Source organism: Pimephales promelas, chromosome 15, assembly GCF_988280905.1.
Source record: "Pimephales promelas chromosome 15, fPimPro1.hap1.1, whole genome shotgun sequence".
NCBI lineage: Eukaryota > Metazoa > Chordata > Actinopteri > Cypriniformes > Leuciscidae > Pimephales > Pimephales promelas.
In genome coordinates, this window is record NC_142783.1 from 16,976,992 (window position 1) to 17,004,429 (window position 27,438).

Genomic DNA, 27,438 nt, shown 5'->3' on the forward strand with positions numbered 1-27,438 from the left:
ACTTCTGCATAATGCATCCATATGAGCAGCACGGCAACACGCGGCTGCATATATTTTTCATGCCTAATATCATTCATATAAAAGGTAGACTGATAAATGGGTGCATTAGTAGAGTTGGCCACATAAAATGGGTTTATTCAGTGCCGACAGGAACACAAACTGATGCCCTTAGATGCTCTAACAGGAATGGATGGACATGCTGAAAATTGCTTTACATTGGCTTTGCGCGTGTTCCTTTTAAAAATACACCGCTGAGAATTTCTGACCACCTCGATGAGAACGCAACACAATTAGTTGTAATTCGTATTGTTTTGTATTTCTTGTATTTTTTTTATCTTTTCTAGGGCTGTCTGTCTGTGTCTTGCCGTACAAATTAAATAAAGTTGAAGTAAAGTGATACAGATGATTTGTCATTTCTTCTGATGTGCGTCTCCAGGGCAACGTTATCTACAGACTAGTCTGATATGAGTTTTGTTGAAATCAAAGAGCTTTAAAATATGAAATGTGAGTTTGAAATTCGTTTTACGGTACAAATTAGAAGTAAATATTGAGAAACTTACACTTTAGACCAAACACTGGCGGCTATGTTGTTGATTTAGTAAGCCCCTCTATGATTCGGTAAGCCACTCGTGAAATAATCTGTATTTATTTAGACAAACCAGTTCAGAATATGCATAAATTGTGATACGTACAAATGTGTACGTCGGTGGATTTGTTCATACGTAAATAAGTTACGTTTTTGTGCTGTAAAATACGTAAATATTGTACGTTTCATTACTGTAAATACGTCTGTATTATACGTTTCTGTGTGTATAAAGCGTAATTATATGTACGTATGATAGAACGACACTTTACGTGCAAATACATACGTATTCTCATGAGATCACGTTGTTCAGATTGTTTCCACTGGCGTAACAATGTAACCAGCAGAAAGAGTTACTGGAAAAATCTATTAATAAAAAGAACTATTAATGCTCAAACACTATATTTTATGTCATTTTATTTTATTTGAAAGGTAATGTTTAATTAAAAGTGTTCATTAATTCATTCATTCAAAAATATTTTCACAACTTTGCCTAATTTGAGCTCTAAGTTTGTTTAGTTGATGCTAATAAAATAAAATTCATGGCAGTTCTCCATGTACCTTACATTATAAGAAAGATCTGATTGACAGCACATTATTCTAATGCTTTCAATGTAATTCACTGTGACAGCGTTCCTTTCAATCTTGAACTAATGTTGCTTTTTATATATAAAGTCATGGCAACCTGTGTCGAGGATTAAAACTTTTCGACCTTCCCCAATTTATCCAATCATACTAAAGTGGAATAAAATATGGGCTTAGAGGAACTGGTTAGTACAGGATTTTTTTGAAGCAGACATTATTAACTGAGAAGAAAGGCATATTAGATATGGAAAGAAAATGTAAAATGGAACAATATCAGTCATTTTCATTAAGAGCACCCCTGAGAGGAAGAAACAGGTTCGATGCCATAAAAATATGACGTCAAACATGTGTTTACTGAATGTGAAAATCTGTCATGATGTGGCACAATTGCAGAAATTTATAGAATACTGAATTTGTATTATATATTTAAGAGGAGCAGGATTTTAGCAATTCAACATTTTTAAAGATTTATACCATTCAAAAGTTTGGGGTCAATAAGATTTGTATGTTTCTGAAAGAAACATAAAGGCTTTTGCTCACCAAGGCTGCATTTATTTGATTTAAAAATACAGCATATCAGTAATATTATGAAATATTGGTACAATTAAACATAACTATTTTTCATTGTAATATATTTTAAAATGTAATTTCATCTATTTAATCATTTTCAGAAATCATGCTGCTTTGCTGCTCAAGAAACATTTATTATTGTTATTTATCATACATTTATTACACACTTTTTCAAAGTTCAAAACAACAGGATTTATTTTAAAAAATAGACATATAACATTATAAATATCTTTACTGACACTTTTGATATTTGATATTTCACAATAATAAATGTTTTTACTGTATTTATAAATACAGCCTTGGTAAGACATTTAAAACTTATCTTACCGTTCCCATATTTTGAAATTTAGTGTAAATCCACCAGTATCTAAAGAGGTATGCAGGAAAGCTAGCTTCCCATACTTGATCTACTCCTAATTCATTGCATCCTTTGGTTTCAACAGAAACCCACATACAGTAATGGCAAAAACAAAATGTCATCATTTTCCAGCCATGGAAGAAAAAAAAAACAAAACACCTAATTGACTCAAATTAAATTTAGGAAAAAGGTAGAGGCTACAAATGCACTGGTCATTATTATTGTTGGGACTGAGACACACACAGAAAGTTCCTGAATGAAAGTGCACTGCACACTCAATGGGAAGACAAAGTGACTTTAGAAATACCTAGAAAGCAGTTGCTGTCCAGTTCTGTGCATTGTCCATACATCTTCTTGACGTCATAAGCTAAAGGTTGAAGTGGTCGGTGAGAGGTCTTACCTGAGGGGAAGTGCTCATTGATGGCCCAGTTGTCCACCTGAAGTGTAGCATTGCCCCCATTTCTGGTGAAGCGCACTACATGGTACTTGCCATCATTTACAGCGGTGCTGCTCTCCAGAACAGTGATGTCAACCGTTCCGATGTTGAATGTGACTCCAATTTTTCCTTGCTCCTAAAAAGGATGAGCAACTATCAGTTTTGTCCACCACATTTAATATATTAACAACAAATACATGGAATGAATTTAGGTCAATATGGTGACTTTTTGACATTGATATACAACTCGTGGATTTTTTCCAGTATTTGGCTAAATATAAACTGTAAAAAAAAATATATATATATATTATTATCCTAAACATGCTATAAAACTTTTAATTTGTTAAATGTCGAGTTCCCTAATTAGTAAAATACATACATGTCATAGATCTGAGATCTAAAGGGACATTTCATGTAATTAATGTAAAAACATTGTTTTTGGAAGTGAAAAAGAAGTGAAGACTTATCATTTACAGTGAAAATCCAGAAATTGATATTCGTAGAACAGCTCAGATTTGCCGTTTTTTTTAATGAAGTACCATTTTTTTTCTACATTGGTTTTATGTTACATCTTATGTTGTTAAACTAAGTTTATTGCATTATTTTAGTGTCATGTGTTACCATGATAGTGTTTTGTATTTGTGTGTATGACACCATGCACCTTCTAATATTTACATTAGCTTGTGGCAAAGTTATTATGATGAACTTTGATTCATCATGTGGCTTTCTATTTTAAACCAGGTGGTTGTCAGTATATAATAAAGGTAAAACAACTAATTTTAATAATTCATTTCAATTAAGGAAATGTATTTTTTTTCCTAACTATATATTTAGGTTCAAATGCTGTTACCATATTTTTTGTGGTGAAGTTCTGACAACCACAGCATGTCATTTTTTTTTTTAATAGTAAATTGCTCTTTTTTTTTTTTTTTTTTTTTACAGCATACAATGAAGAGACACATTATCTTCTGTTTTGACTAATTTTTTAATGACAAAGACGCCCTTGGAATCTGTCACCTCTTGCTTTTCTTCTGTTCTAGCAGGATCCTGAATAATCTATTAGCATTAGTGACCCCTGATAAACTTGTCCGCTTGATGAAAAGTATTCATCAGCCATTAGCACCCCCCGTCTTTGGAGGTGAAGAATCGGGCTCATTGATTTACATAATGCAGTGAAAGTGGACTAAATCAATAACATTAGCTAAAACTGAGAAAGAGATAAGAATGATTAATGAAACAGGAAGGTGTGCAGTGTTTGCCCTCGTGGATCCAAGAGTCTGTGTGCAAATGTAGCTGCAAAGATTCCCACTATAAATTGATTAGCACAGCCTCAATGAGCATCAGTGGGGCAGGAAACATCGAGGAAATGTTTCATCCATCGTCAATGTCATGAATTAACCATGTGTTTTGGAAAAAAAAAAAAAATCTTAAACTAGCCTAAGCTGGTTTTATGGTCTTAGCTGGTCTGGTCTAAACCATCTATTTTTTTTATGTTTCTTTCTATCCGTTTCATCCTCTAGAACACTTTCTCTCTACCCCCTCCAGAGCCCTCTGGGTTGCATGGATATATTTTATGGTTATGTTAAACCAAATCTGGTGTTGTTCTTATCTCTTGCAGCATGGAAAATGACGACAGATGATAAATTGTATCATGGGAGATGTTTATCACCGAGCAGTGCATTTATCACAGCAAGATCTCTGTGAGGGAAATCTGGGCCAGTCTTCTCAAGTTCATTTGGAAGACTTTCCCAAAGACTGGGATGATATGTTCATGTTTTTAATTAACCCTCATGTTTTGTTGATATTGACTTTACTAACTTTATGTTTGGTGTTCCAGAGATGTACACTATTGGGGTCATAAATATATTCAGTATTTACCTTTGAGAAACAAATGCTCTTATTCAGCTAGGACGTATTTAATTTATCAAAAGTGATAGATTTTAATTATAATATATATCAAAGAATTCTAAAAAAACATCAAAGAATTCTAAAAAAACTCAAGTTTTCTTTCAGAAAAAAAAGTATTAAGTAATATTAAATATTAACAATTTTTTTTTTCAACATTGATAACAATAATGAATTCTTAGAATGATTTCTGAAGGATCATGTGACACTGAAGACTTGAGTAAATAAACTGACAATTTAGTTTTCCATTCCCGGTGACGATTTGTGCTGCCTTGTCGAAAAATACTACCATAGTGCGAAGTGATCACAGAATGTCGATTCATTCTCTATTTTCCATTTCGTTTGAAATAGGGTGCACTCAAAAAAATGATTCAAGGCCTTCTTAGAGGTGACACATTTAAAAACAATTTGATTTATGTAAATATATCTATTTAAGATCATATGTATATATATTTAAGTGGTCTAACTAAAAATTTATTAATAGCTCCACCTATGAGATTGATTTACGTTGGATCGCCCAAAAAAAGTTTCATGTGGGACCGCCCTTTGCGCATGTGCGAGTCAGCGCGGTCTTTTCGCCCATCTCGTCTCAATTTCTCTCAGTGCAACGCCAAGGCAGAGGGTGGACAAGAGTACGTAAAGGCGAATATCTACTACTTGGTAAGTATTCATTTGTTGATTAGAAAGTATCTTACTGTCAATTATCATTAATACAGTAATATAGGCTGAGATGTGTGCATCAGTTAACGTTAAGTGAGCCTAATTTCACTCTTCAAAGCTGAAGGGAGTTGCTTGCTAAGGTTAACTTTGGTGGTTAAGTGCTACTTTTGTACTTTAAGGTTAGTCACGTTGACTGCTTTGGTTAAATTATGTGTTCACTACTCTTCATCGCCGCAATTTCGGACGAGAGATGCCGAATTTCTGTTGTTTGTGTGTCTAATTATGGTCGCGACAAGCGTTAGCAGCCAAGGTCCAAAGTCCAAAGCAAAGCCGTCAACCGACCGGGCGCGTTGGACACTGGGTAATGTTATGCGTTTTTTTCGCCATGTGTCATTAATGGCGGCCAGTGTTATATTATTTTCGTCAACGACATTTTTTTTCACAGACGAAAACGAGACGATAACTAAATAAAACCTAGTTTTGAATGACAAAAACTATGACGAAAACCTATTGACATTTTCTATTGACAATAAAAACGACGAAAATGTCAAATAGTGACTATTTGGGAAGCGATTCAGTCAGAACTGATGTCCTGCGTCTGTGGAAGATGCGCACATTTCAGTACAGCAGACATACAACGTTAGATCTGAATAAGAGTGAGGACGCAAAAAAAGAGCTCTAACGTAATCATTACGGTTTTCTGGGCGCACACACAGCGCGCGAGTCTTAAACTGCGCTCTCTTTCGTGTCTGAATGGACATAATACACAACATTATGTCTAAATGTCTATTTTGGACAGTATTCACGTAAACTATGTCGGTTATGTCTTAAAACAGTTGTGAGTGTATCGGATGTGCGTCAGTGCAATTCAGCATGTCATTGGACATGATCCGATGTGTGTCCTTAATAGTGGTCAAGCAACAAAAAAGAAAACTATTCACTGTTTGTTATAGCTTTAAGGATTAATTATATTTAATTCATACAAATAAATATGCTTGAAAGAATGATGTATGCAAGTAGTTCTAAATAATGCATATATCATTAATTAAAAGGAAGACTGTTTTACTTTAGGAAAAGTGGTTTGATTTAATTTAAAGATTTTTTAAAGTCACAGTATTTAAATCTGTATCTGTATTGCATGTTAAAAATCATTCATATTAATAGGTGCTCTACTTCAGTTCAACCTACAATATTAAGCAATGTATTAACGTGTTTGACTATAATTAATAATTACTTAGATTTGGTTACATTGCCTGAGTATTTGCTCCATTGCTCACACCTCTAATATATGCATCTCATCTTTTGCAGTTGAAGTTGAAAAGCAGTTTACGGCAACCTCCTATTAATGGTCGGTAAGACTAGCATTACTTGCTCAATTCTAGCACAAACTTATTTGCATCATTGTCATGTGATATGTGCTAATTGTCTTTATTCTCCTTTTTAGGATTATGAATGTGGCAGTGCAAAGAATGCAGTTTGCAATTAGCTAGCAGGTATTTGTTGTTTGCAACATTTTAGGCAGGTTCATGGGAACTTAAGGGGCAGTTATTAATATCCATGTACATACACCGATTATTTGGTTCATCCACTCACACACCAATGTAAAACATGCAAGAAAACTACCAACTTGCTTGTTGGGGGCATTTAGGGGTTAGGCATCCTGTTCAGACTGAAATTACCCTCTAATCTAAATTAGACAACCTGCTCCTTCTCTGTGTCACCAGAACAACCACATTTGGCTAAATTGTGTCTCATTTTTAACCCCTGCGTCAGCGTGACAACATCAACACCAGGAGGGAGTGTATCCTGAGATGCATCATCTACCTCAATGAAGATCCAGACACCATCTTCAAAGAATATCTGGTAAATTCATCACAATATGTTTGTCATGTAGTGTTGAACTGTTACTCCCTTACGTCTCCCATGACACACTATTTATATTGACAGACCCTAGGGCTGGGCGATAAATTGATTTTATCGATTAATTTGAATGTGTAGTTTACGTCGATTTTATTTATTTTTTTAATGAAAATCGGTTTTCTCTTTAACAACCTCTGAGCTCCTGTGGTTCTGACTGGACTCAGGGTTTGCCAAGATAGAGATACACAAACAACATGGCAAATGAACACTGTGAGAGACGCAATTGTCACTTTTTACACGCTCTCATGCACACATGCATTTTCTCACGCAGAGAAAAGTTAGGCTACTATTCATATGAAACATAGCCTATTCTCATCAAATTCTGTCAATTTTATTACAAAATTCAAACAATAAACACCGTTTTGGCACTTGTCACTAAATATGACATGAAAGATCGCAGAGCTCAGTTCAAGCGGTACGTGAACCGATCATCTGTTACTCTTTACTACTAACTTACCGTAATGTAATAAAATCGATCGATCAGTGTTTTTCAACCGCGGAAAGATGTCCATAAAACAGCTGGAGAACAACATGTCACGTAACGTTACATTTACCTCAGGAATGCCCTTCAATTAGCCATAACATGCATGTTAGTTGGACTTAAAATAATTACTATAGAGAGGAGTATTTTGCTAAATATGATAACTATATTACATATTTATTATATTTTTACCTATATCATTCAAATATTATAATGTTGTTTGTTGTTATAAAAACACATTTAATTTGAGTTGGTTTTAACCTTTAAACCTAATACCAGCTGACAGGGTCTCTCTGTATTATAGCATTAAGTGATTTATTTTTGGAGAACAATTAACATAACACATTAAGGTAGGATATCCACTGTACCTAATATTTACCCAAACGAATTGATATTGAATCAATATCCGAATCAAATCACAAGAATTGAATTGAAATTTGTATTAAGCAATAATAAAAACAATAGCATACCAGTCTTTGTACCATGTAAACATTGTGTTACATAGTTAATAAACTTAATAAAATTGTTTAGTTACCAAATACTTTGACAATCACAATAAACATTGTGAGTTTTTTTTTTTTTTTACACATCCCCCCAATCCACCCATTTTATGTTATGTTATATTTACACTATTTACAATGACAGGGCCTGCCCTCTTGTCTTTTTGGCTTGTTGTTTCTGATTGCACTTTAATCCAGATAATATCCCAGAAGGGAATAAAGTTAAAACTTGTTTTGAACAATTACTTTGTCGTCTACAGATTGATTTTAAGTAGGGAGAGGAAAAAAATAGTTTTAAATCGTAAATCGGATATTTTTGTGAAAAAATCTGGGATTTTTTTAGGCCAAATCGCCCAGCCCTAAGCAGCCCTACAGAGGTGTTCTTATGTACTGCTGTAGACAAGTGATCGTACATGTTTTTTGAATTTAGGGGGGGGAGTGTGAGTGTGTGTGCTTGGAGTGGGGAGATTGTTTAGAGTTCTGTTGGCCTGGGGGATGAAGTTGTGCTGTTGAAATGGACAAATGCTTTTCTATATGTATTTTTGTGTCTGATGCCATCACCTGTGGAGCCCTGCATCACTTTATGTCACCTTATTTCTATGTCCATCTTTATTTAACACTTGCTGTGTTTTCTGTGTTTGTGGTGTTCAGGCACCGGCGACCGAGGATGCAGAAAGGGACCTAGCAACCACAGTCATGTGACCGGAAGTGATGGGGATCAGGAGCCTGAGGACGTTGGAGTTGTGGAGTCAAGTTCATTCTATTTGGCATCATTCACCATGGTGAAACTCAAACATCCAACAAGAAAAAAAAAACATTTTTTGATTGGAGGGGTTCTAAGGAAATGAAGTTCAAATGTAAATGTATTTCAATAAAAAATAAAATAAAAATAAAAAAGCAGTTTTGTCTCACGTGTATGTTAATGGATCAAATGAAAAATGATTTATATGTTTAATTGATGATAATTTCCAATAATTAAGTAAGTTTGAGTTGGTCAAATGAAAATCAATTTCATTTAGTTAATGTAATTATTTTATTTCAGCTGTATTTGGTAAAATTTAGTTAGGAGAACTCAATTACATACTGTTGTAAGTATTTGATAAAAATAAGTTAGGCTAACTCATTTAAATTCTGTTGAATGGATGTACTCAATTTGAGTTGGGACTACATATATTTATTGGATGGAAATCCTGCCCACAACTTAATTGAGTTCATCCAATGAATCATTTTTTTGAGTGTGTATGGGGAGCAAATTGTGATGCTTTAAACGAACTAGCAATTATCACATTTCATATAACAAATAAAAATTACATTATTGAATATTATATGAAATAGGCCTACAATTATAATACAATTCTAATTTATAACTGATGATAATGTTTTTATTTTTAAAACGGTATGAAAAGTGAAAATCATCAAATATTCATCTTGGAATTGTCAAAGCTAACTGAAACTTTCAGTTATTTTTGTTCATCTGGCTGACCGTACAAATATTTTAGTATGTTAGTATTTTTTAGGGAAATTACATTATAACACATGAAAATTGACCTTATGTAAAAAAAAAAAAAAAATAATAATAATAAATAAATAATAATAATAATAATCTCAATGGGTAGCATATATCATCAGAAAAAATAAATAAACAAATAAATAAACAAATAAAACATTTTAACATCAAATAGAGAACAGCTTTTGAAATTGTAATCGTATTTGCAATAGTAATGTGTTTACTGTATAACTATATTTTTTATTAAAAAACCTCAGCCTTGTTCAGCATTAGAGACCTCGTTTGAACACCATTGTGTTATGGTAAAATGTTAATAGCAATTTCAAAACTACCCGCATACATTATTAAATTATCTGCTGATAATATTTTTTACATATACACTTAATTTAATATTTAACAATTATAATTAATTATTTATTTATTTTTTTAATATTTGAGTTTACTTTAGAATTAATCAAAATCTTGTAAACAGATATCATTGAAGCTTTTTATTAGAAAAGCGCCTGTTTATCCATTTTTGTAACACTGCTTTTTGTAAAACTTTTTTTTTTTTTTTACAATAATTTCTTATAGGATTAATATAAGTATCAACCTAATATATTTCAATGAATTTATTGCATGACATGCAGATTCATTAATCAAATAATTCACAAATAAACACAAATATCAATATTGCATCTCAGTGTTCAGCGCCTCAAATGGCACATTTAGTTAAACAGTTTGAAAATGCCTCTCAAGATCAATCCTTTCTGCTCCATTCTGTTGAACTCCATCTTGCTGTTTTTAATCGTAACATATTGACATGCTAAATTGAAATTATAAAAATTATTACTACATATAAATGTAATTGTTTTTCTTCATTAGGCTCCATTTCGTGCCATGCCTCCATTACCATAGTAAAAATCATACAGCCTGGCTTATGCTATATTGTAAAGTTTGTTTATGTATTTAATGGATAGGTAATCATGAGCTTGTCAGTGTGTGGTAGCGTTTTAATGAAGTGTTTGTGTTCAATGATACTTCAAGTCATTTGAGACCATCTTTAGAGGAAGGAGGATAGAATGTTACTCTAATCCTGCCTTTCTTCCTGCAAGGAAAGCAACAGAAAACATATCTCTGCACTCTTGTAAAATATTAATGAGACAAAAATGAGTCAAAACACATAAAGGGCAATTTACTAAATCTGTTTCTACAGACTTACACATACACAGTGCAATGGGATGTCTAACCTTACTGCCACTTTTAGCTTGTGAAAGCCTCTTGCTGATATATTACTTGTTTGATCACGGAAACACTTTTTTTACATTTAGCATCAAAGAGTTTAGATGTGTCTCTATCTCACTCTCTTCCTCTACATCCATCTCACCCCCCTTCGCCGTTTCAGTTCCAATACTGCAACACTTTTGTATCCAGGAGGGTAAAAGGACGAATAAATTCTTGGTTTTTGAGCAAGTGATACATGAAAGGAAATAGCCTGCCACGCACACACATTGTGTCAGCACTGCACACAGGAAGAGTGTGGAAATAGAGAATAAAATCTGTGAGATTTAAGTATATTTTATATTATGGGTCAAATGACAGGTATAACAGATAAACAGTTCCAAGATCGTGAAAAGGGGAAATTTTAACCGTTTAAAAATGTGATAAACCATTTTCCTCAAATTACTTAATTATTATTATTATTTTAATGTTTCATGTTTACCATTACCGTTATTATTATTATTTGTATTACCAAGTTTTGGGGTTACTCAGTTTCACCTGAAAAATAAATAAATAACTGACAGCCACCAATAACTGACAAACTCTTTCGTCGATGCCCCCACCTTGAGGAAAGAGATAGTCGCCTTGCTGGCAAAGGGCGCGATCGAGCTGGTCCTTCCAGCCAAAATGAGGTTTGGGTTCTACAGCCCTTACTCAATTGTCCCCAAGAAAAGCGGTGGGTTACGATCAATCCTGGATCTGCGAGACTTTAATCTGGCCCTACACAAGCTCCCATCCAGAATGCTCACGCAGAAGCGCATCCGTCTCCAGGATTGGTTTGCAGCGATCGACCTGAAGGACACGCACTTTCATGTCTTGATTTCTCCTCGACACAGACCGTTTCTTCGGTTTGCGTTCGAGGGTCGGACATATTAGTATTAGGTTCTACCCTTCGGCTTGGCCCTGTCTCCCCGCGTCTTCACGGAAGTCGTGGAGGCGGCCATTGTTTCCATGAGAAAACTTGGCGTTTACATTCTCAACTATCTCGATGACTGGCAGATAACAGCTCACTCGCTAGATCTGTTGTGCGATCACAGGGACTTGGTGCTTTGGCACCTCAGCAGTTTGGGGATTCAGGTCAACTGGGATGAGAGCAAACTCTGCCCCATGCAGAGGATTTCTTATCTCAGTATGGAGTTGGACTTGGTCAGTTAGTACTCAACTGCCTCAGGTCTTTTTGAGGCAGGTCAGCGGTCCCACTGAAACAGTTTCAGAGGCTCCTGTGGCATATGGAAGCCGCAGCCACAGTAACGCCGCTCAGCCTGCTGCATATAAGACTTCCGCTTCAGCGGTGGCTTCGCAATTGAGTCCTGAGATGGGTGTGGCAGAGTGGCACGTTCCAGGTCAACATTTCCCCGCATTGTCGCCAAACCTTCAGTCCTTGGTCAGACCCTGCCTTTCTACAGGCCGGAGAGCCCTTAGTCCAGGTGTCCAGGCATGCTGTGGTTTTAACGGATAACTCTGCCAAGGGATTGGGGGCCAAGTAAATCGGGCATGCAATCTCAGGTCTGTAGTCGGGGCCTCAACTGCATTGGCACATCAATTGCCTAGAGTTGCAAGCAGTACGCTTAGTCCTGAGCCGCCTTAATGGGCCGCTTATGGACAGGCATGTACTGGTCCATACGGACAGCACTGCGACAGTGGCGTACATCAACCATCAAGGAGGTCTATGCTCCCTTCATATGTCGCAGATTCGCCCACCATCTCCGTGCCTATGGAGTCAATAGCAATGATGTTGCTTCGGGCCATTCACATCCCTGGTTCACATCCCAGCAGACAAGCTCCCACGGCAACCACCCCTTCCGGGAGACTCCTTCCACAGGTGGTCCAGCTGAATCTTCAGATCCGCTCAGATAGATCAGTTTGCCTCTACGGACATGACCCATTGCTAGTTATTTTATTCCATGGCCGGAGGATCCCTCGGCATGGATGCACTGGAGCACAACTGTGACACTGTGCAAAGTCAGGAAGGACGAGGAGCAGGTCTTGCTAGTTGTGCTGTATTGGCCCAACCGGACCTGGTTCCCAGAACTTATGTTCCTCGTGACAGCACCTCCTCTGAGGAAGTACCTGCTTTCTCAGAGACGGGACACTCTATGACACCCGCGTCCAGACCTATGGAGACTCCATGTCTGGTCCCTGAATGGGACACGGAGGTTCTAGGTGGCCTACCACAGACTGTCCACAGGCTCTTTAAAGTGGAACCTGATCGTCGATTGGTGTTCTTCCCACTGGGAAGACCCCCGAACTTGCCTGATCAGAGTCGTGCTTTTCTTTTTGCAAGATGGGTTTGAGCAAAATGGCTCCACCCTCAAAGTGTATGTTCCTGCAATAGCCGCTCATCACGATACAGTAGGTGGTAAGTCATTAGGGAAGCACTACCTGGTCATCGGATTCCTTAAGGGTGCTAGAAGGCTAAATTCGCCTCGTAATCACTTTAGGGTAACAACTCATTCATCAAAATGAACAAATCTTTTTTTTTTTTGAATCATTCCGTTCATTTTGTTTGTTGAATGAAGAAATGACTCGGAAAAAGATTAGTTAATTTTGATGAACGAGTTTGAATAGGAGAGTCACGAACGTGCATCTCAGAACAGAGCAAGGCGAGCACTTGTGCTTATAAAACTTAAACATTTTTATTTATTTTTGAAATGACCGTTCGTTTCACTAGATAAGACCCTTGTACATAATCTGGTGTCATTTAAAGCCCTTTGAAGCTGCACTGAAATGGTCATTTGGACATTGAAACGTAGGGGTCCATTGAAGTCCATTATATGGAGAAAAAATTGACATCTTGGCTGACATGGGGGTGAATAAATTATCAGCAAAAGTTTTTTTTTTTTTTTTTTAAGTGAACTAATCCCTTAAAACAATTCCCAGACATCCTATACATTTTCAGTTTTATTTATTGATTTATTTCAATCACTTAGAATTTAGAATACATGGCTGAATGTTCCTTAATCATCTTGGATGATTAATTTAGTACATTATTCAAAAATTGTATTCAAATACACAACTCTGCTGCAAAAACAGTGATTGGCTCATCCAATTGTTCATTGTGTATTTACATTTATTCATTTAGCTGACGCTTTTATCCAAAGCGACTTACTATTGCTATATTTGTCAGAGGTCGCATGCCTCTGGAGCAACTAGGGGTTAAGTATCTTGCTCAGGGACACATTGGTGTCTCACAGTGGATTCGAATCTGGGTCTCTCACACCAAAGGCATGTGTCTCATCCACTGCCCCATCACCACCCCATTTGAAGTGGACATAAAAACAAACAAACAAAAAAAAAAAAAAACCCTGATTTCCAGATTGAGTTTGACACAACGGGAAACACTGTAATGATTCAGTAATCATAAAGCTAAATAATATACATATATACAAATAAAAAAAAATACATGGAAAGAAAGACTAGTCGTTTTGGAAACACTGTGGAAACAACTGATTTAAATTAAATCTTAATAAAGTTTGAAACCATATAAGGAACAAATTTATTCATGAGGCTACTTTTCATTTTAGATGTTGTCTCTAGTCTAGCATATTGGATAATGATCCATTGAAGTCAGGGCATTCTTTAAAAGGCAGCAATCTCTACTGCTAAAACCCCCAATCCACTTCTTTCATAATTGAATCCCTCTTTTATTCCATGGGACACTTTACTTGTTTTGCTGTTAACCTCCATCAAACTATTATAATGTGCCATTCTAATATGCTTTTCAGGAAAACATAAACAAAACATTGCAAGTAATGAATAAACAGCAGTAGGAACAAAGCAAGTGTGGCCTTATTTGTATTCTGCGACACGGTCCTCTGATAGCCAGACAGTAAGAGTCCTGCTCCAGAATGCAAACTCCAATCATTACAGTCATCAATTGTGCTGTTCCTGCTCTCCAATGCTGTGCGAGAAGTAAAAAGGCTTGTCCCACTGTATCACCTGGACAAAATTGATAAGTGGTTAAAAGATGAACCTTCTCCCCCTGTGAGTGCCCGTCTGTGAAGAGCTGATAAGAGGAGATGCACCTCTATTGGTAGTAAAGAGAAAGTGGAAGTGACAATTTTTCATAGCTGATTGTCTCATCAATATAAGAGTCAATAGTTTCAAGCCTGCTGCTAAATAGTGTGGGATATTTTTCTGGAACAACTTCATTACTTTCCATTTAATCTTTTTCTTACGGCGTGTCGTTTAGCAAGTGCAAAACGACTAAAAACTCTCTAGCTAAGGGATACATTTAATAGAAAACTAGCCGGTTGCAGTAAAAAGAATGGACACGGATTTGCAACAATGTTTCAAAGCACAATACATAATGCTAATTGAGAAACGAATTATTATTATTAGAGCCTTTATAGTATAATAAAAACACTTTCACTTCAGATTACTGAAAGTGAAGCCTCATGTTTTTGATGTTTTGTTTGTCATCATAATTAGACCAGCATAGATTGAGTTTCAGCAGCTTGAAACTTACGAAAGCCTCAATAAACAGACCCAAAACGTATAAGTGGAAGATCTAAAAATGCCTTTAACAGCACAACAATCATCCAGTCCAGGATCAACTGAACCCAAATAAGCTGACTACAATTAGTCCCTTAAGTCGCTCATTGCTACTCAAACTACCGACAGAAGATTTTCAATTTCCAGCAGCCTTTCAATTAGCTTTGCTGATACAGGCGAAATCTCGAGGGAGCCTGGTGTCCGTGGGACATCTGTGTTGAAGGGCTGCTGTTTTTCCAGAGTAGTTTATAGAGATATCAAATATGTTGATGAGGCGGAAAGCGCTCTTTAATTCACTGCTTGCTGCTGATTTGCCTGCCAAGGCTACCAGGTCCAAAGACAGCTGCCAGACAATACTTAATCTAGCCAGAACTTGCTTCATCGACACTCTTATACGACAAACGGAAAACAACATGGGGGCAGAGCATATTTGAAATAACTTTGCTGACAGTAAACTGAGTCAAAGTTTCTTCCAGAAGTGCAATACTGAAAAGAAAAAAAAAAAAGAAAAAGAAAACCATAGTGAGTTCAAGATTGAATGGCCTTCAATGGTCTTATTTTAATATAGGAAAAGGAAAAGTGTTTCAAGGGCAGCACTGCTCTGTTTTCTTCTTTCATAAAACAAAAAAGAAAAAAAAAATGATGAAGGTCCAACATAAATGTGAGACATGATTTATGGTCCACAGGTAACAAACTAAAGACTACAATGCAAAGCACTTTACAGTACTCTATTTCAGCGTCAACTAGAACTTTTCATCTTTCCGTTACTCACAAAGACCTTGAGTGTATAAATAGTAATAAACAGGACATATAAAACACGCTATATGAAGTCAAAAGGATCAGATACCACATAACAATTGTAGCAGATCCTGAAAAAAAAATACTAATAAAAAGAAGGGAACTGCTTATCACATGGAGGATGATCTGTCATGTGAGCAGAATATGAGCAGCCACATCCTCAGGGAGGTCAAAAGACAAAGACATTTGTGTTTAGTCTGAGTCTGATGCTGATCCGTCAAAATGTTATCTAAATAGCCTTCTGCGACATCACAAACTACTCCACCTTGAGCCGACATCCACTAGATGTTATTCCGCTCTGCAGACCAAAGCAAAGCTGAGAGAACGAGGAATGCTATTTTTTCCCCCAATTTCCTTACTTGCTTTGTCAACAGATCGAGGAGCATATTTCAAGGCGAAGTGTGGCGCAAAATGTGCCGAAACGGCACGCGCCACTGCATTTCCTCTCTAGTGCAACTGGAAAACTGAAGGAGAAAGTCAGGCTGTCACAAAATCATCTACACTCTGATGGTTCGTTACACTTTATTGGTAATTAGATCACCATTACCCGGAGGGGGCAATCCGATTATGTGGGCTACATCTCGTTAAAAAACACAACTCATACTTCCCAGACACTAATTCAAATTGCAATCGAAAAAAAAAAAATGCTAATGAGATGCAGGATGGGCATTTAGCTTAGAGCGTCAACTGATGGGAAAAACCATAAACTAAAATTTCCACAAGAAAAGGAACAGAACTGAGGGAAACAGTCTGGTGCTGGAAGTAAAAATCCATAATTTTCTCCACAGAGAAATTAGACATATAAACCTGTCAATAGACCTTGTTAAATGTAACAATTGTGGGGTCAGTAAGTTTTTTTTTTTTTTTTAATTAGAGAAATTAAAAACTTTTATTTAGCAAGTTGTATTAAATGCATCAATAGTGAAAAAAAAAATCATTTAAATAAATGTTGTTCTTTTTGACATTTCTATTCATCAGAGTAAATAATGTTTCTAACGATCCATAAGAATTGTTTCTTGAGCACTAAATCAGTAATAGGTCTGTTCGACTTGAAGCGGCGTTGCACCAACATCAAAGTATCGTGAGAGTGAATAGAGACCCGACGGCTCTGAATGCTTTTGAAACGGTTTCGAGGTACATTGATGTAATGATGCTGAAAATTCAACTTAGCTATCACAGGAATAAATTAAATTTTAATATATATATAAAAATATACATTTTGAAACAAAACCAATCAAAACATTTTCACACAGCATTAATGTATGTTGGATTAAATTAAGCTGGGTCACAGCTGGGTTATAGTAGTAAATCGCACAAAGATGACAAATCAAACAAAAACACCTCATTTAATAATAACACGCAGGTGTTAGTAATGTAATACAACCTCATAAAAAACTGATGACATGGAACGTTGAACTGAGGGCTCAAATACAGACAATGAAAAAAAGTACAGTAAATTTACAACTAATGAAAATGATGATGACCAGGAACAAAGGCAAAACAAGCACAGGAAACAGTGCAAACGAAACCAAAACAGACTATAGGAGACATACAATTCGTTTTCTGAAAAAGCAGCACAAAATGGTGGCATTGTGACATCAAGATATAAAAAAGGGTTCAGGTTTGGAGCCCGAGCGGTGGGCTGAAAGGAATCCCATTTTTTGAGGATGATTTTATGACGTCAAACTTACTTATAGGCAGTTTCAGAAACAGTTGATTTTCAGAGCAGATTTGGAAAAAGACAAGAGATGTGCTCTTTGCCTAACCCCCGTCAACCCCAAGCAGTTGTTTCCATGGTTACTGCAGCAGTCGTCATGTGGAACAACACAAAGTTTGATCTGACAAGTTCCCCTCACAAAAGACATCTATCATTTTTGAATGAATGCTGTACCTCATCCAGCAAACACGAACATGATCAGATTTGAGCACAGTGATGTGCGTGCAGCGATCACAATTTATGACTGATTTCTTGTGAACCTTTCAATCAGCGTGTGTAATTTTTGGTGATGTCATGATGTGAGTTTGTAGTTGATCTCAAAGGAAACAGATCCACTATGAACAAGAAAATAAAACCATCATAAACATCATTATGTCATCATAAGTGACACAAAATGAATGAAGCTAAAGGAGCGAGGGAATACATTAACTGTTCATTCGCATTTTAGTGCAATTATTGGGACCAAATTTGTGGATTAAAATATTTTTTTTTTTAACATTGAAAGGATGTGTATTTAAAAATATGCTATCAACCACTTTTGTGTGTACTTCGATAAAAGCCCCCTATCATTATCAAAGTAACTTGCTTATTGCAGATCTGGTAAACACTGCAGGCTGGTTTTCACAGTTTAAAAAAAGAGAGTAATTGTAACTGTAAATACTGTAAAAACACTAAAACCAAATCAAATTTTAAACTGACATTTTCTAAATTCCCTGTGTGACACTTTACATTTGAAAGTATGTTGGTTAAATAAGTATGTTTTTGACGTGTTTGTTATCAGTTATGTCCATGAGGGTTTTATGTTACATCTTCTGTTTATTAATGAATGTTTATTGCATTATTGTAGTGTTATATGTGGCCAAGTTGGTGTTTTGTGTTTATATGAATATCTAGTGTAATTAAACTTATGGAAATGCTACTTGTGATGAACTTCATGATTCTTCATGTGCCTCTTTCACCACCTGCATTAAAATGGTGGTTGTCAGTATACGTTAAAGATTTTTTAATGCGTTTTTGGATTTACCAGTTTTAATAGCAATGTTGTTGTTTGTAAATTAAAGTTTTATACTGTAAATTTTATTATTCTGCCAACCAGAGCTGCCAGGATTTCTACTTGAATATATATATATATATATATATATATATATATATATATATATCTTTTTTTTTTTTTTTCTGTGATGCAAGGCTGAAATTCATTATCAAAATATTCAGTGTCAGATTCTTCTTATTATTATCAAAGCTGAAAATATTTGTGCTGCTTAATATTTGAGGAAACTGTGATACTTTTTTTCAGGAGAAGAATAGAAATTTAAAAAAAAAACATTCATTTGTAATAATTTTAAAATAAATGTCTTTACTTCCACGTTTGATAAATTTAATGCATCCTTGCTGAATAAAATTATGATTATTATTATTTTTTTTTTTTAATTACTGAGCCATATTTGTCCAGGATTCTTGGATGAATATATTAATATATAAAAAAACAGCATTTATTTCAATAGAAATCTTTTGTAACTTTCACTTTTTATCAACTTCATCCTTGCTGAATTAAAATATTCTTGTCTAAAACAAAATCTTTTGAATGGTTAACTTGATTTCTATTTCTACTAAAGTTTTCCCTTTTATGCTGAACGCATAACATGCACATAGGTTATTTCTGCACAAGCTAGTTTATATCATCTGGATGGATCCAGTTTTAGATTTTCTATATAACACCTCTCCCACTCATATAGTGCATCAAAAGAGGTGTGCATATCTACCGAAATTCTAGTTTGCAATTATAAGCATATGTGATGCTTTTCTTAGATCTCTTCACAACAACACCCCTGTTGTATTATCTCTAAGCCGTTTATCACTGAAAGCGAGTATGGCGTTTTGCCATCATTTGTTCCGCTGGACTTTAAATATCAATTGCCATCATGTGAAACCATTTAGGACTGTCATTCTTCATTGGCGGGTCTGCAAACAAAGCGGTCATTAGGGGTAAGAACTACTCAAACTGAAGCAGTGTTTCTAAATTATGGATGCAGTGATTTGGTCGGTGACAGAAGCAGAAGACTGTGACAGGCTGAAGACATGATTTATCTGACATCACCTGTCTCTCTAACCAGAACTGATAATCATTGAGTCAGGGTTAAGACAAACCTGAAAAATTAAAATGCATAAAAATGCACTCAGTTTTGAGAATTGCAAATGAAGCAGCTAAACATTTGTAAGATAACACCGATGATTAGAGAGCACCAGGTATAGGCAGAACTACCCTGTATGCATATTTGCAAACAATATTTTGAGTGCATGCTAAAGTAATTGAAATGATTCCAAGCTTTACAAAAAAGATTAACACTCATTAACACTTTGATAAGATGGACGACTCTATCCATTCAACAAACAAAGCAGCAGTGCAGTGCAATCCAAACAAACAGCTGGAAATCACAAATTATACAAAATTTGGTGGATTTTTTCAATTTTTTCAATGTCACTTTTATGACCTAAGAATTCATTTACAAATTGCTCTATTTTAAAGGAGTAACTATGAATTGGCAAATACTTAAACATCCAGGCGCAAACATTTAATAGCGAGGTTTAAATGGGGTAATTCACTTTAAAAAAAAATAACTTTTGCTGATAATTTACTCACCCCCATATCATCCGAGATGTCCATGTCATTTCTTCTTCAGTCGAAAAGAAATTAAGGTTTTTGATGAAAACATTCCAGGATTTTTCTCCATATAATGGACTTCAGTGAACCAAACGGTTCAAGGTCCAAAAGACAGTTTCATTGCAAACTGCAAGCTGTTCAAAGGGTTTTAAACGATTTCAGACGATGAATAAATGGTCACCTTGCTCTGTTCTGTGATGCGTTCGTGACTCTCCTGTTCGAACTCGTTTATCAAAATGAACGAATCTTTTTTTTTTCGTGTCATTTGGTTCATTCAACAAAAGAAATGAATGCGTTGACTCGGGAAAAGATTTGTTCATTCTGATGAACGAGTTCGAACAGGAGAGTCACGAACGTGCATCACAGAACAGAGCAAGGTGACCATTTGAGCTTATAAAACTTAAACTTTATTTATTTATTTATTTATTTTTAAATGAGCGATCATTTTGCCCTTAGACCCTTATTCATCATCTGAAATCGTTTAAAGCCTCTTTTGGACCTTGAACCATTTGGTTCCCATTGAAGTCCATTATATGGAGAAAAATCCTGGAATGTTTTCATCAAAAACCTTAATTTCTTTTCGACTGAAGAAAGAATGACATGGATATCTTGGATGACATGGGGGGGGTGAGTAAATTATCAGCAAAAGTTTTTTTTTTTTTTTTTTTTTTTTTTTTAAAGTGAACTACTCCTTTAATAGGAAACGTGTAAAAGTATTGTAAAAGCTAGTTAAATTAGCATTTAAACAATAGACGGCACTAGCAACCCGAAGGGCATTGGTTTAATTCCCAGGGAATGGATGCACTGATACAAATGTCTCCTTTCTTGTAAGTAGCTGGGATAAAGGCATCTGGCAAATGCATAAATGTAAATGTGAAATGTCAACATTGCTCCTCATTAACACATTTATGCATGTGGTTAAAGCCAATCAAATTCTCGCTTGACAACATGAAGCCGAATAACTCGGCTGTCACTGGTTTGAATGCGCCAAGGTGCTTCACAGTTAGACTTCTCTACAATCCTTAACTGCTTTCATCTTCTCTTCTCTTTGACTTTGACACAATAACTTTAAAAGACGGATTTGTAGGTCTTCACTTGCACAACCCTGGATCATACATTTCGCAAGACCTTTGGAGCAACTCCCTGAAAATCAATGATAAAGTTGGTCCACACCATTTCTTGATTATCAACAAAACAGGCTTCCAAGTTAGAGAGAGAAAGAGAGAACACAGCTTTTTCCTTTTGTAGAGAAAAAGTTGACTAAAAACCCCCAGAGAATCGAAGTCCGAGAAGTGAAGGCTCTGGATTCTAAGCATCACATATCAGAAAGAACTCTTCAGGTATACTGTATCTGCAACAACTTTTTTCTTTTCTTTTTTTTCCCTCTACCCCAACCCAGCCGTCAAAGTATTCAGAAGTCCACTCAAGGAGAGAGACTCGACATCAAGAGACGAAAACTGAAGTTTTCTCCTTTTAGCCTAATTGTTGGTACATTTGAGTGGATAATACACATAGGTAATTTTAACCTGTCTGATAGCAACTAGTAATTGTTAGGTTGCGCTTCGACTGATTTCTCCCACTGGATTGTGGGGAAATTTATTTCCCAGAACACTTTCCCCCTCATAGGTCTTAAAAATCACAGCAGGAACTCAAATTACATGCATTTCCTCAGAAAAGAAAAGTAAAGTAAAGTCCAGCAGCTTCACAGCATGCAGTAAACATGACTTTTTCCCCCTCTTCTGAGAACATTCAGCTGTAGTGATCTAAAATTATCTGCGCTTCGACTCTTTCAAACCCTACTTGTTCAGCAAATTTGATCATTTAATCACTAAATCCATTCGACACCGAGCCTATCAATCTTTTCTCTCATAATGGAAGAAAGGATTTTCTTTCTTTAATTCAGATTGTCATTACTAAAAGCATACTTCTTAAATAAGAAAACGCAAATGGAGAGGAAACATGAATATACACTGCATTTTCCACAGACAGTGATGGGTGGATAAGTTGATGATTAGTTTTGAGAAAATTCATCCAGAGAAGTGGTGAGAAACACTGGTCTAGTGAATTGCTAAATATAATATGGATTTGATGCCCGATAGCCATGAGCAACACTGCTGAAACAGACAGGTGCGATTATCTATCTCTGTGAGGCATCTATAAATCAAAGCTGAATAAATCTCTGTGTATTGGATTTTGTATTTACAGCACTGAAGAAGAAACGTATATTGCCTTATGGTTATGATTATATTATATACCAGTATGCTGCATTATTAGATTATTTTGAGATCATTTTAAGACAGAGCACAATGATGAAACAAGTAGAGTTCATGAGAGAAAAACTGGAAAAAAAACTCAAGCATTAGCTGTTTTATCCAATCCAGTGCTGGCCAAAAAAATAAATAAAATGTTATTATAATTAATTAAATTACTATACTTTTCAATACAGTTTGTATTTGTGGTCAGTAAGATTTGTAAAGTGGGTAACACTTTATAATAACTGCACGCTATTAATAATTTGTTAAGCATGAGTAAACAATTAATTAATCATTTATAAAGCATTATTAGACATTAATAAGCAGTTTATAAATACAGCTATACATGCTGTTTTTTTTTCTTGATTTATAAGTACTATATCTATAATGCGTTTCATAATTGAGTTGCCAGTCATTCATAACACCACTTAGAAAGTGTAAGTAAATTATAAAGCATTTAGTAGTGGTCAGTTAACTATTGTGTGAGCTCATCTAAAGTGAGGACTATTCATGCCTTGTAAAACATTTATAAAGGAGATTTAATGGTGCATCAATCTTCTAAACAGTAAAATGTAACAAACACAACACAGTGATACAGAATCTCCTTCACAAATGCTTTACAAGGCATGAATAGTCCTCACTTTAGATAAGGTCACAAACATAGTTAACTGACCACTACTAAATGCTTTATAACTACCCAAATTAACCCTGAATTACAGCGTAAATTCATGTTAATAAAGCATTTATTAACACACTGAGTAACCATCACTATACAGGTATGTCTGAATAATAAGATGTAAGAATGTACATTTAAATAGTTTATTAATCATTTACATAATCATAATCATGAAAACTCTGGTTGATAAAAAATGCAATTCTTCATTTAGAAATGATAAATTGATCATTAATAAAGGATGAAAGTAATTATTAAACAAATTATAGATATTCTTTAGAAATCATTAATAGCTGTATTTATAAACTGCTTATTCTATGTCTATTAATGCTTTATGAATGATGAATTAACTGTTTACTCATGTTTAACTAATGATTATTATCATGTAGTTGTTATAAAGTGATACCGTAAAGGGTATATACACTAATAAAATAAAGAAAAGATAAAGCGCTAGTATAAAGGCACATGGAAATGTGTTTATTGCGTTTGATCAATAACACAGCTCCTCTCACCCCATCTGAGGGTAAAGCTTGAGGGGGAGGTCACTCCAAATGAACATTGCCCGTCTGTTTCCGTACTGACTCCCGTTTACTGAATTGCAGGGGAGGCAGTCAGACAGACGCATTTTTTTCCTAGAACACACAATTACCATCTTCGTGAGGTGAATGCAAAGCGACACAATGAAGTACTTTTGGAAATAATACTTCCAGTTGCACCCTCCCCACGATTTTCAGTAAATATAGAAGCATACACGGAAAGAAGAAAGAAAATCCAATAGAAATGGCCTCAGCATACTGAGATAAGGCACCTGTGTCTTTCATCTGTTCCATCAAGGCGATCGGACAGTTTATTTAGCAGGAGCGGTTTCGATTGCTCATAAATCTGCACATCTCGCTTGACAGCATATGCGGTGTGGAAAGTGGGTCATGTAGGGAAGGTCTGGACTGAGTGGCAAGCCTGTCACAGATTAAAACATGTGGCTGGACAAAATAATGCAAATTTGTGCCCTGCGGCTGCCAGCTTCCTTTAATAAGAGTTGAGGTTTGTTGGCAGTCCTTCGGGAATTGCCAGGAAGATCGCTGGGGAAGCTTTGCGACCATTATCATTAGTTGGAATACGTTAACATCAGCTTGTGCACAGTTTTCAGGTGGCCAGAGTGAAAATGTTCATGTGTCAATCAACGTCAAGGTTTATGAGACAACTGAACAAAAAAAAATAATACTGGGAAGTCACTGAAATTCAACCCGTTCTGAGTAAAAATCACGAGGAAGCATCAATTTCCTCCCTGTTTACATGTCTGATATTCCTAAACTGAACCCTGAGGATCAATGCACTCTGATCGGAATGAGGTTCCAGGGCATCTGCATTTTTTATTCTCCATCTGCGTTCACATTATGCTCCATTTCAGATATGGCTCGCATTCATCTGCTTTCAACTGCTGGCCAATTTAACGCAATTTCCAGATCAAAAATACCTTAGGGAGATTGCGTTACACCACTCTCATTCTCGCCGGTAGCCACTGCGGAGCCTGAGAGCTTGCTATTACAGACCCCAAATAAGGCATTAATTGTAAAATGATTTGCTGATTTAAAATAAATGAATAAATAAAAAGAGTGACTGTGGCAGTTTTACCCCCAAGTCTGAGGCACAAATAATCCCTGGATGAAATATATAATATAATATAGTGTAGACGTGATAACTGTTAGCAATATCAATCGATCAAACTATCTATTCACCCATCCATCTATCTATAAAAATGTTATTTTGGCTGATACATCAAATTATTTTCACACTATAGTGGAACCGCAGCATTAGAAAAAGGACTATAACACATACACAAAATTATTCTGCTGAAGTTGTGTCTTTCCCTGTATTTTATTTGTTTTTTTCAGCACTGAGCATCTTTATAATATGAAGTGATAGGTAATTTAAAGCTCATAATATCGGTCACATACTGAGAAAATATATTAAATATAGACTTGCTTCAGAATACACATATTGGCTGTACAAAGAAAATAACATTTTGTATTGACTACATTTTAAACATGTTTAACTATTTTGTATTTATTATTTACCAATGTATTTACTTTGTCTGTCTTCTGTTACTCTTATATTGTTTTAGAACTTATAGTGTGTAGATAAAAAAAAAAAATCTAATTTAATTCTTGATAAAAATATACTGTACGTGCAAGTTGAACGGATATTGGATTAATACTCAATATAAACATGTATGCAGATGTGGCAAAGGCCGTGTCATTTCTGATAATAAGAGAGTGATTATTTATAGAGGTGGCCAGGTGAAGGTTTAAGCTACAATGATGGAGTGAGTGTTTCGATTTTCAAACAACATTAGAGGGTAATATTAGACTCTGAAATATTGATTCATAACGCAGCAGTATGAGAAAATCAAGCTGGATTCTTTTGATGAGGGTGACCATGAAAACAGAAACTCAGAACGCATTTAGAACAGCCTCCTTTATGTCAAGATCATTTATTCAGCTGGGATTTCTTACCACATTAACCATATAACAAAAAGAGTGCAGTTGAGAGCTGCCAAACCTGCTGTGCCCCTAAACCAGCACATGCTGCTAAATGTGCAGGTGAACTAAACAGACAATATGTAGAAAATGAAGCAGAAAGATTGTATTCCACCTGCATTCCTAAGCTACAGTTGGAATAAGGCCATGTGTGATTGTTCGGTGATTAGCTCAGATGGATTATGGAAATATAGACTTTGAAAAATATGCAAGTTCAGCAGCATCCTATAATTTTATCCACTTTTGTTTTTAGCTTTTTCGTGAAATAACATTTGAGTCACATGGGGGGGAAAGGCTGTTACTAAGGAGTTTTTTTCCCCCCTTGTTAATATGGAGACACATTAATATTCCTGTTTTATGCCCCATCTGTTTGTTCCACTGCCCAAATGACCTGAGTCGACTAAATATCTAAAAGGTCTTCAAAAACTGAATGCATATTGTTCTATTGTTTAAGATAAGTGTACATATAAATACTAAATTGTAAATGTTGGAGAATCATCAAAATGCTTGCATTTTATATAATATACACATACATTTTATATTCTTTGAATTACTGTACATCATTTTAATCAGTTTACCCGAATCTTATTGGGTTAACACTATTTATTAAATATATAAAATTGTATATAAAAGTGGTAAACCCAAAACACCTCAAATTAAACTCGCAAGAACTATAAGATGCATCAACCTTTATTAGAAATGTGTTTTCTTTTGTGTCATACAATGCGCTGTGCACGGCATCAGAAGCAGATGCAGTTTCATTACGATATGCAATTGCAAACTACATGAAAATCTGATGCAAATACACCTGCAGCAGAAAAAAAAAAATGTCAATAACAAACCCTTTTATGAGGATTGATGGCTCAAATTTGAAACTAGTTATGTGAAGACATCGATAAATTGCCCAGTTACCTGCGACAAATTCCTCTGTGGATTTCTACCGTATCAACAGGAACTAAAATATTTGTATTTCTAAAAAAAACTGCTGCAGACCCCCCACAACTACAGCGTCTCGGTTTAGTCACATCGTTTTTTCCACGTCTTAAGAGTCTGTCAAAATGAAGTATATTGCTCTCTCTTTGGTATAGAAACTGTGAACTCCAAGCAGCAAATGGAACAGGCTGGGTAATTGTGCTCACTTTTCTCACTCAAAATCGTTCTGCACTTTAAGGCTGAATGGAAGCAGAGTGGGATGCTTGTGGTAGGGGCCATTCAGCATAGGGAGGTTTGCAGGATTGAAAATCAACAGGCAATGTGTAGTTATACTGCTCACTGATTAAAAGAGATCAACACCATTGATTTTCTGTACACTTAAATCATTCTCTCTTATAGGATTTCAGTCAACAGCTTTGGTGGCAACGACTGTTGGTGTCGGAGCCATTTATCCTTTCCCTCTTCTGTCGATATGTGGAAAGCACCCAGCGACATAATTCAGTTAAAATGACTGGCCTATCATTGGACCATGTCATTTTAAGGCCCCTGTCTATTTGGCCAAAGTGCGAGTTTCTAAACCGAAAAGACATGGTTAACATTATTTAAA

General features: G+C 35.6%; 1 protein-coding gene and 1 long non-coding RNA gene across 25 annotated transcripts in view; one reads left to right on the plus strand and one right to left on the minus strand.

Moving 5' to 3' along the window:
• The window catches only part of nrxn3a (neurexin 3a), a 300,107-nt gene that overhangs the window by 45,236 nt on the left and 227,433 nt on the right, over positions 1 to 27,438 (minus strand). For all 24 annotated transcript variants that reach the window (XR_016146667.1, XR_016146666.1, XM_089120264.1 and 21 more), the window contains one exon: positions 2,497 to 2,668. Coding sequence is in view for 22 of the 24 variants with exons in the window: in XM_089120264.1 (XP_088976390.1) it covers positions 2,497 to 2,668 (172 nt within the window). In the remaining 2 variants the exon portion in view is untranslated. The remainder of the gene's footprint in view (positions 1 to 2,496; positions 2,669 to 27,438) is intronic.
• On the plus strand, positions 4,842 to 8,898 carry LOC120470630 (uncharacterized). Its single transcript, XR_016146668.1, has 5 exons — positions 4,842 to 5,097; positions 6,406 to 6,445; positions 6,542 to 6,590; positions 6,871 to 6,960; positions 8,650 to 8,898. It is a non-coding gene; the product is annotated as an uncharacterized LOC120470630 (long non-coding RNA).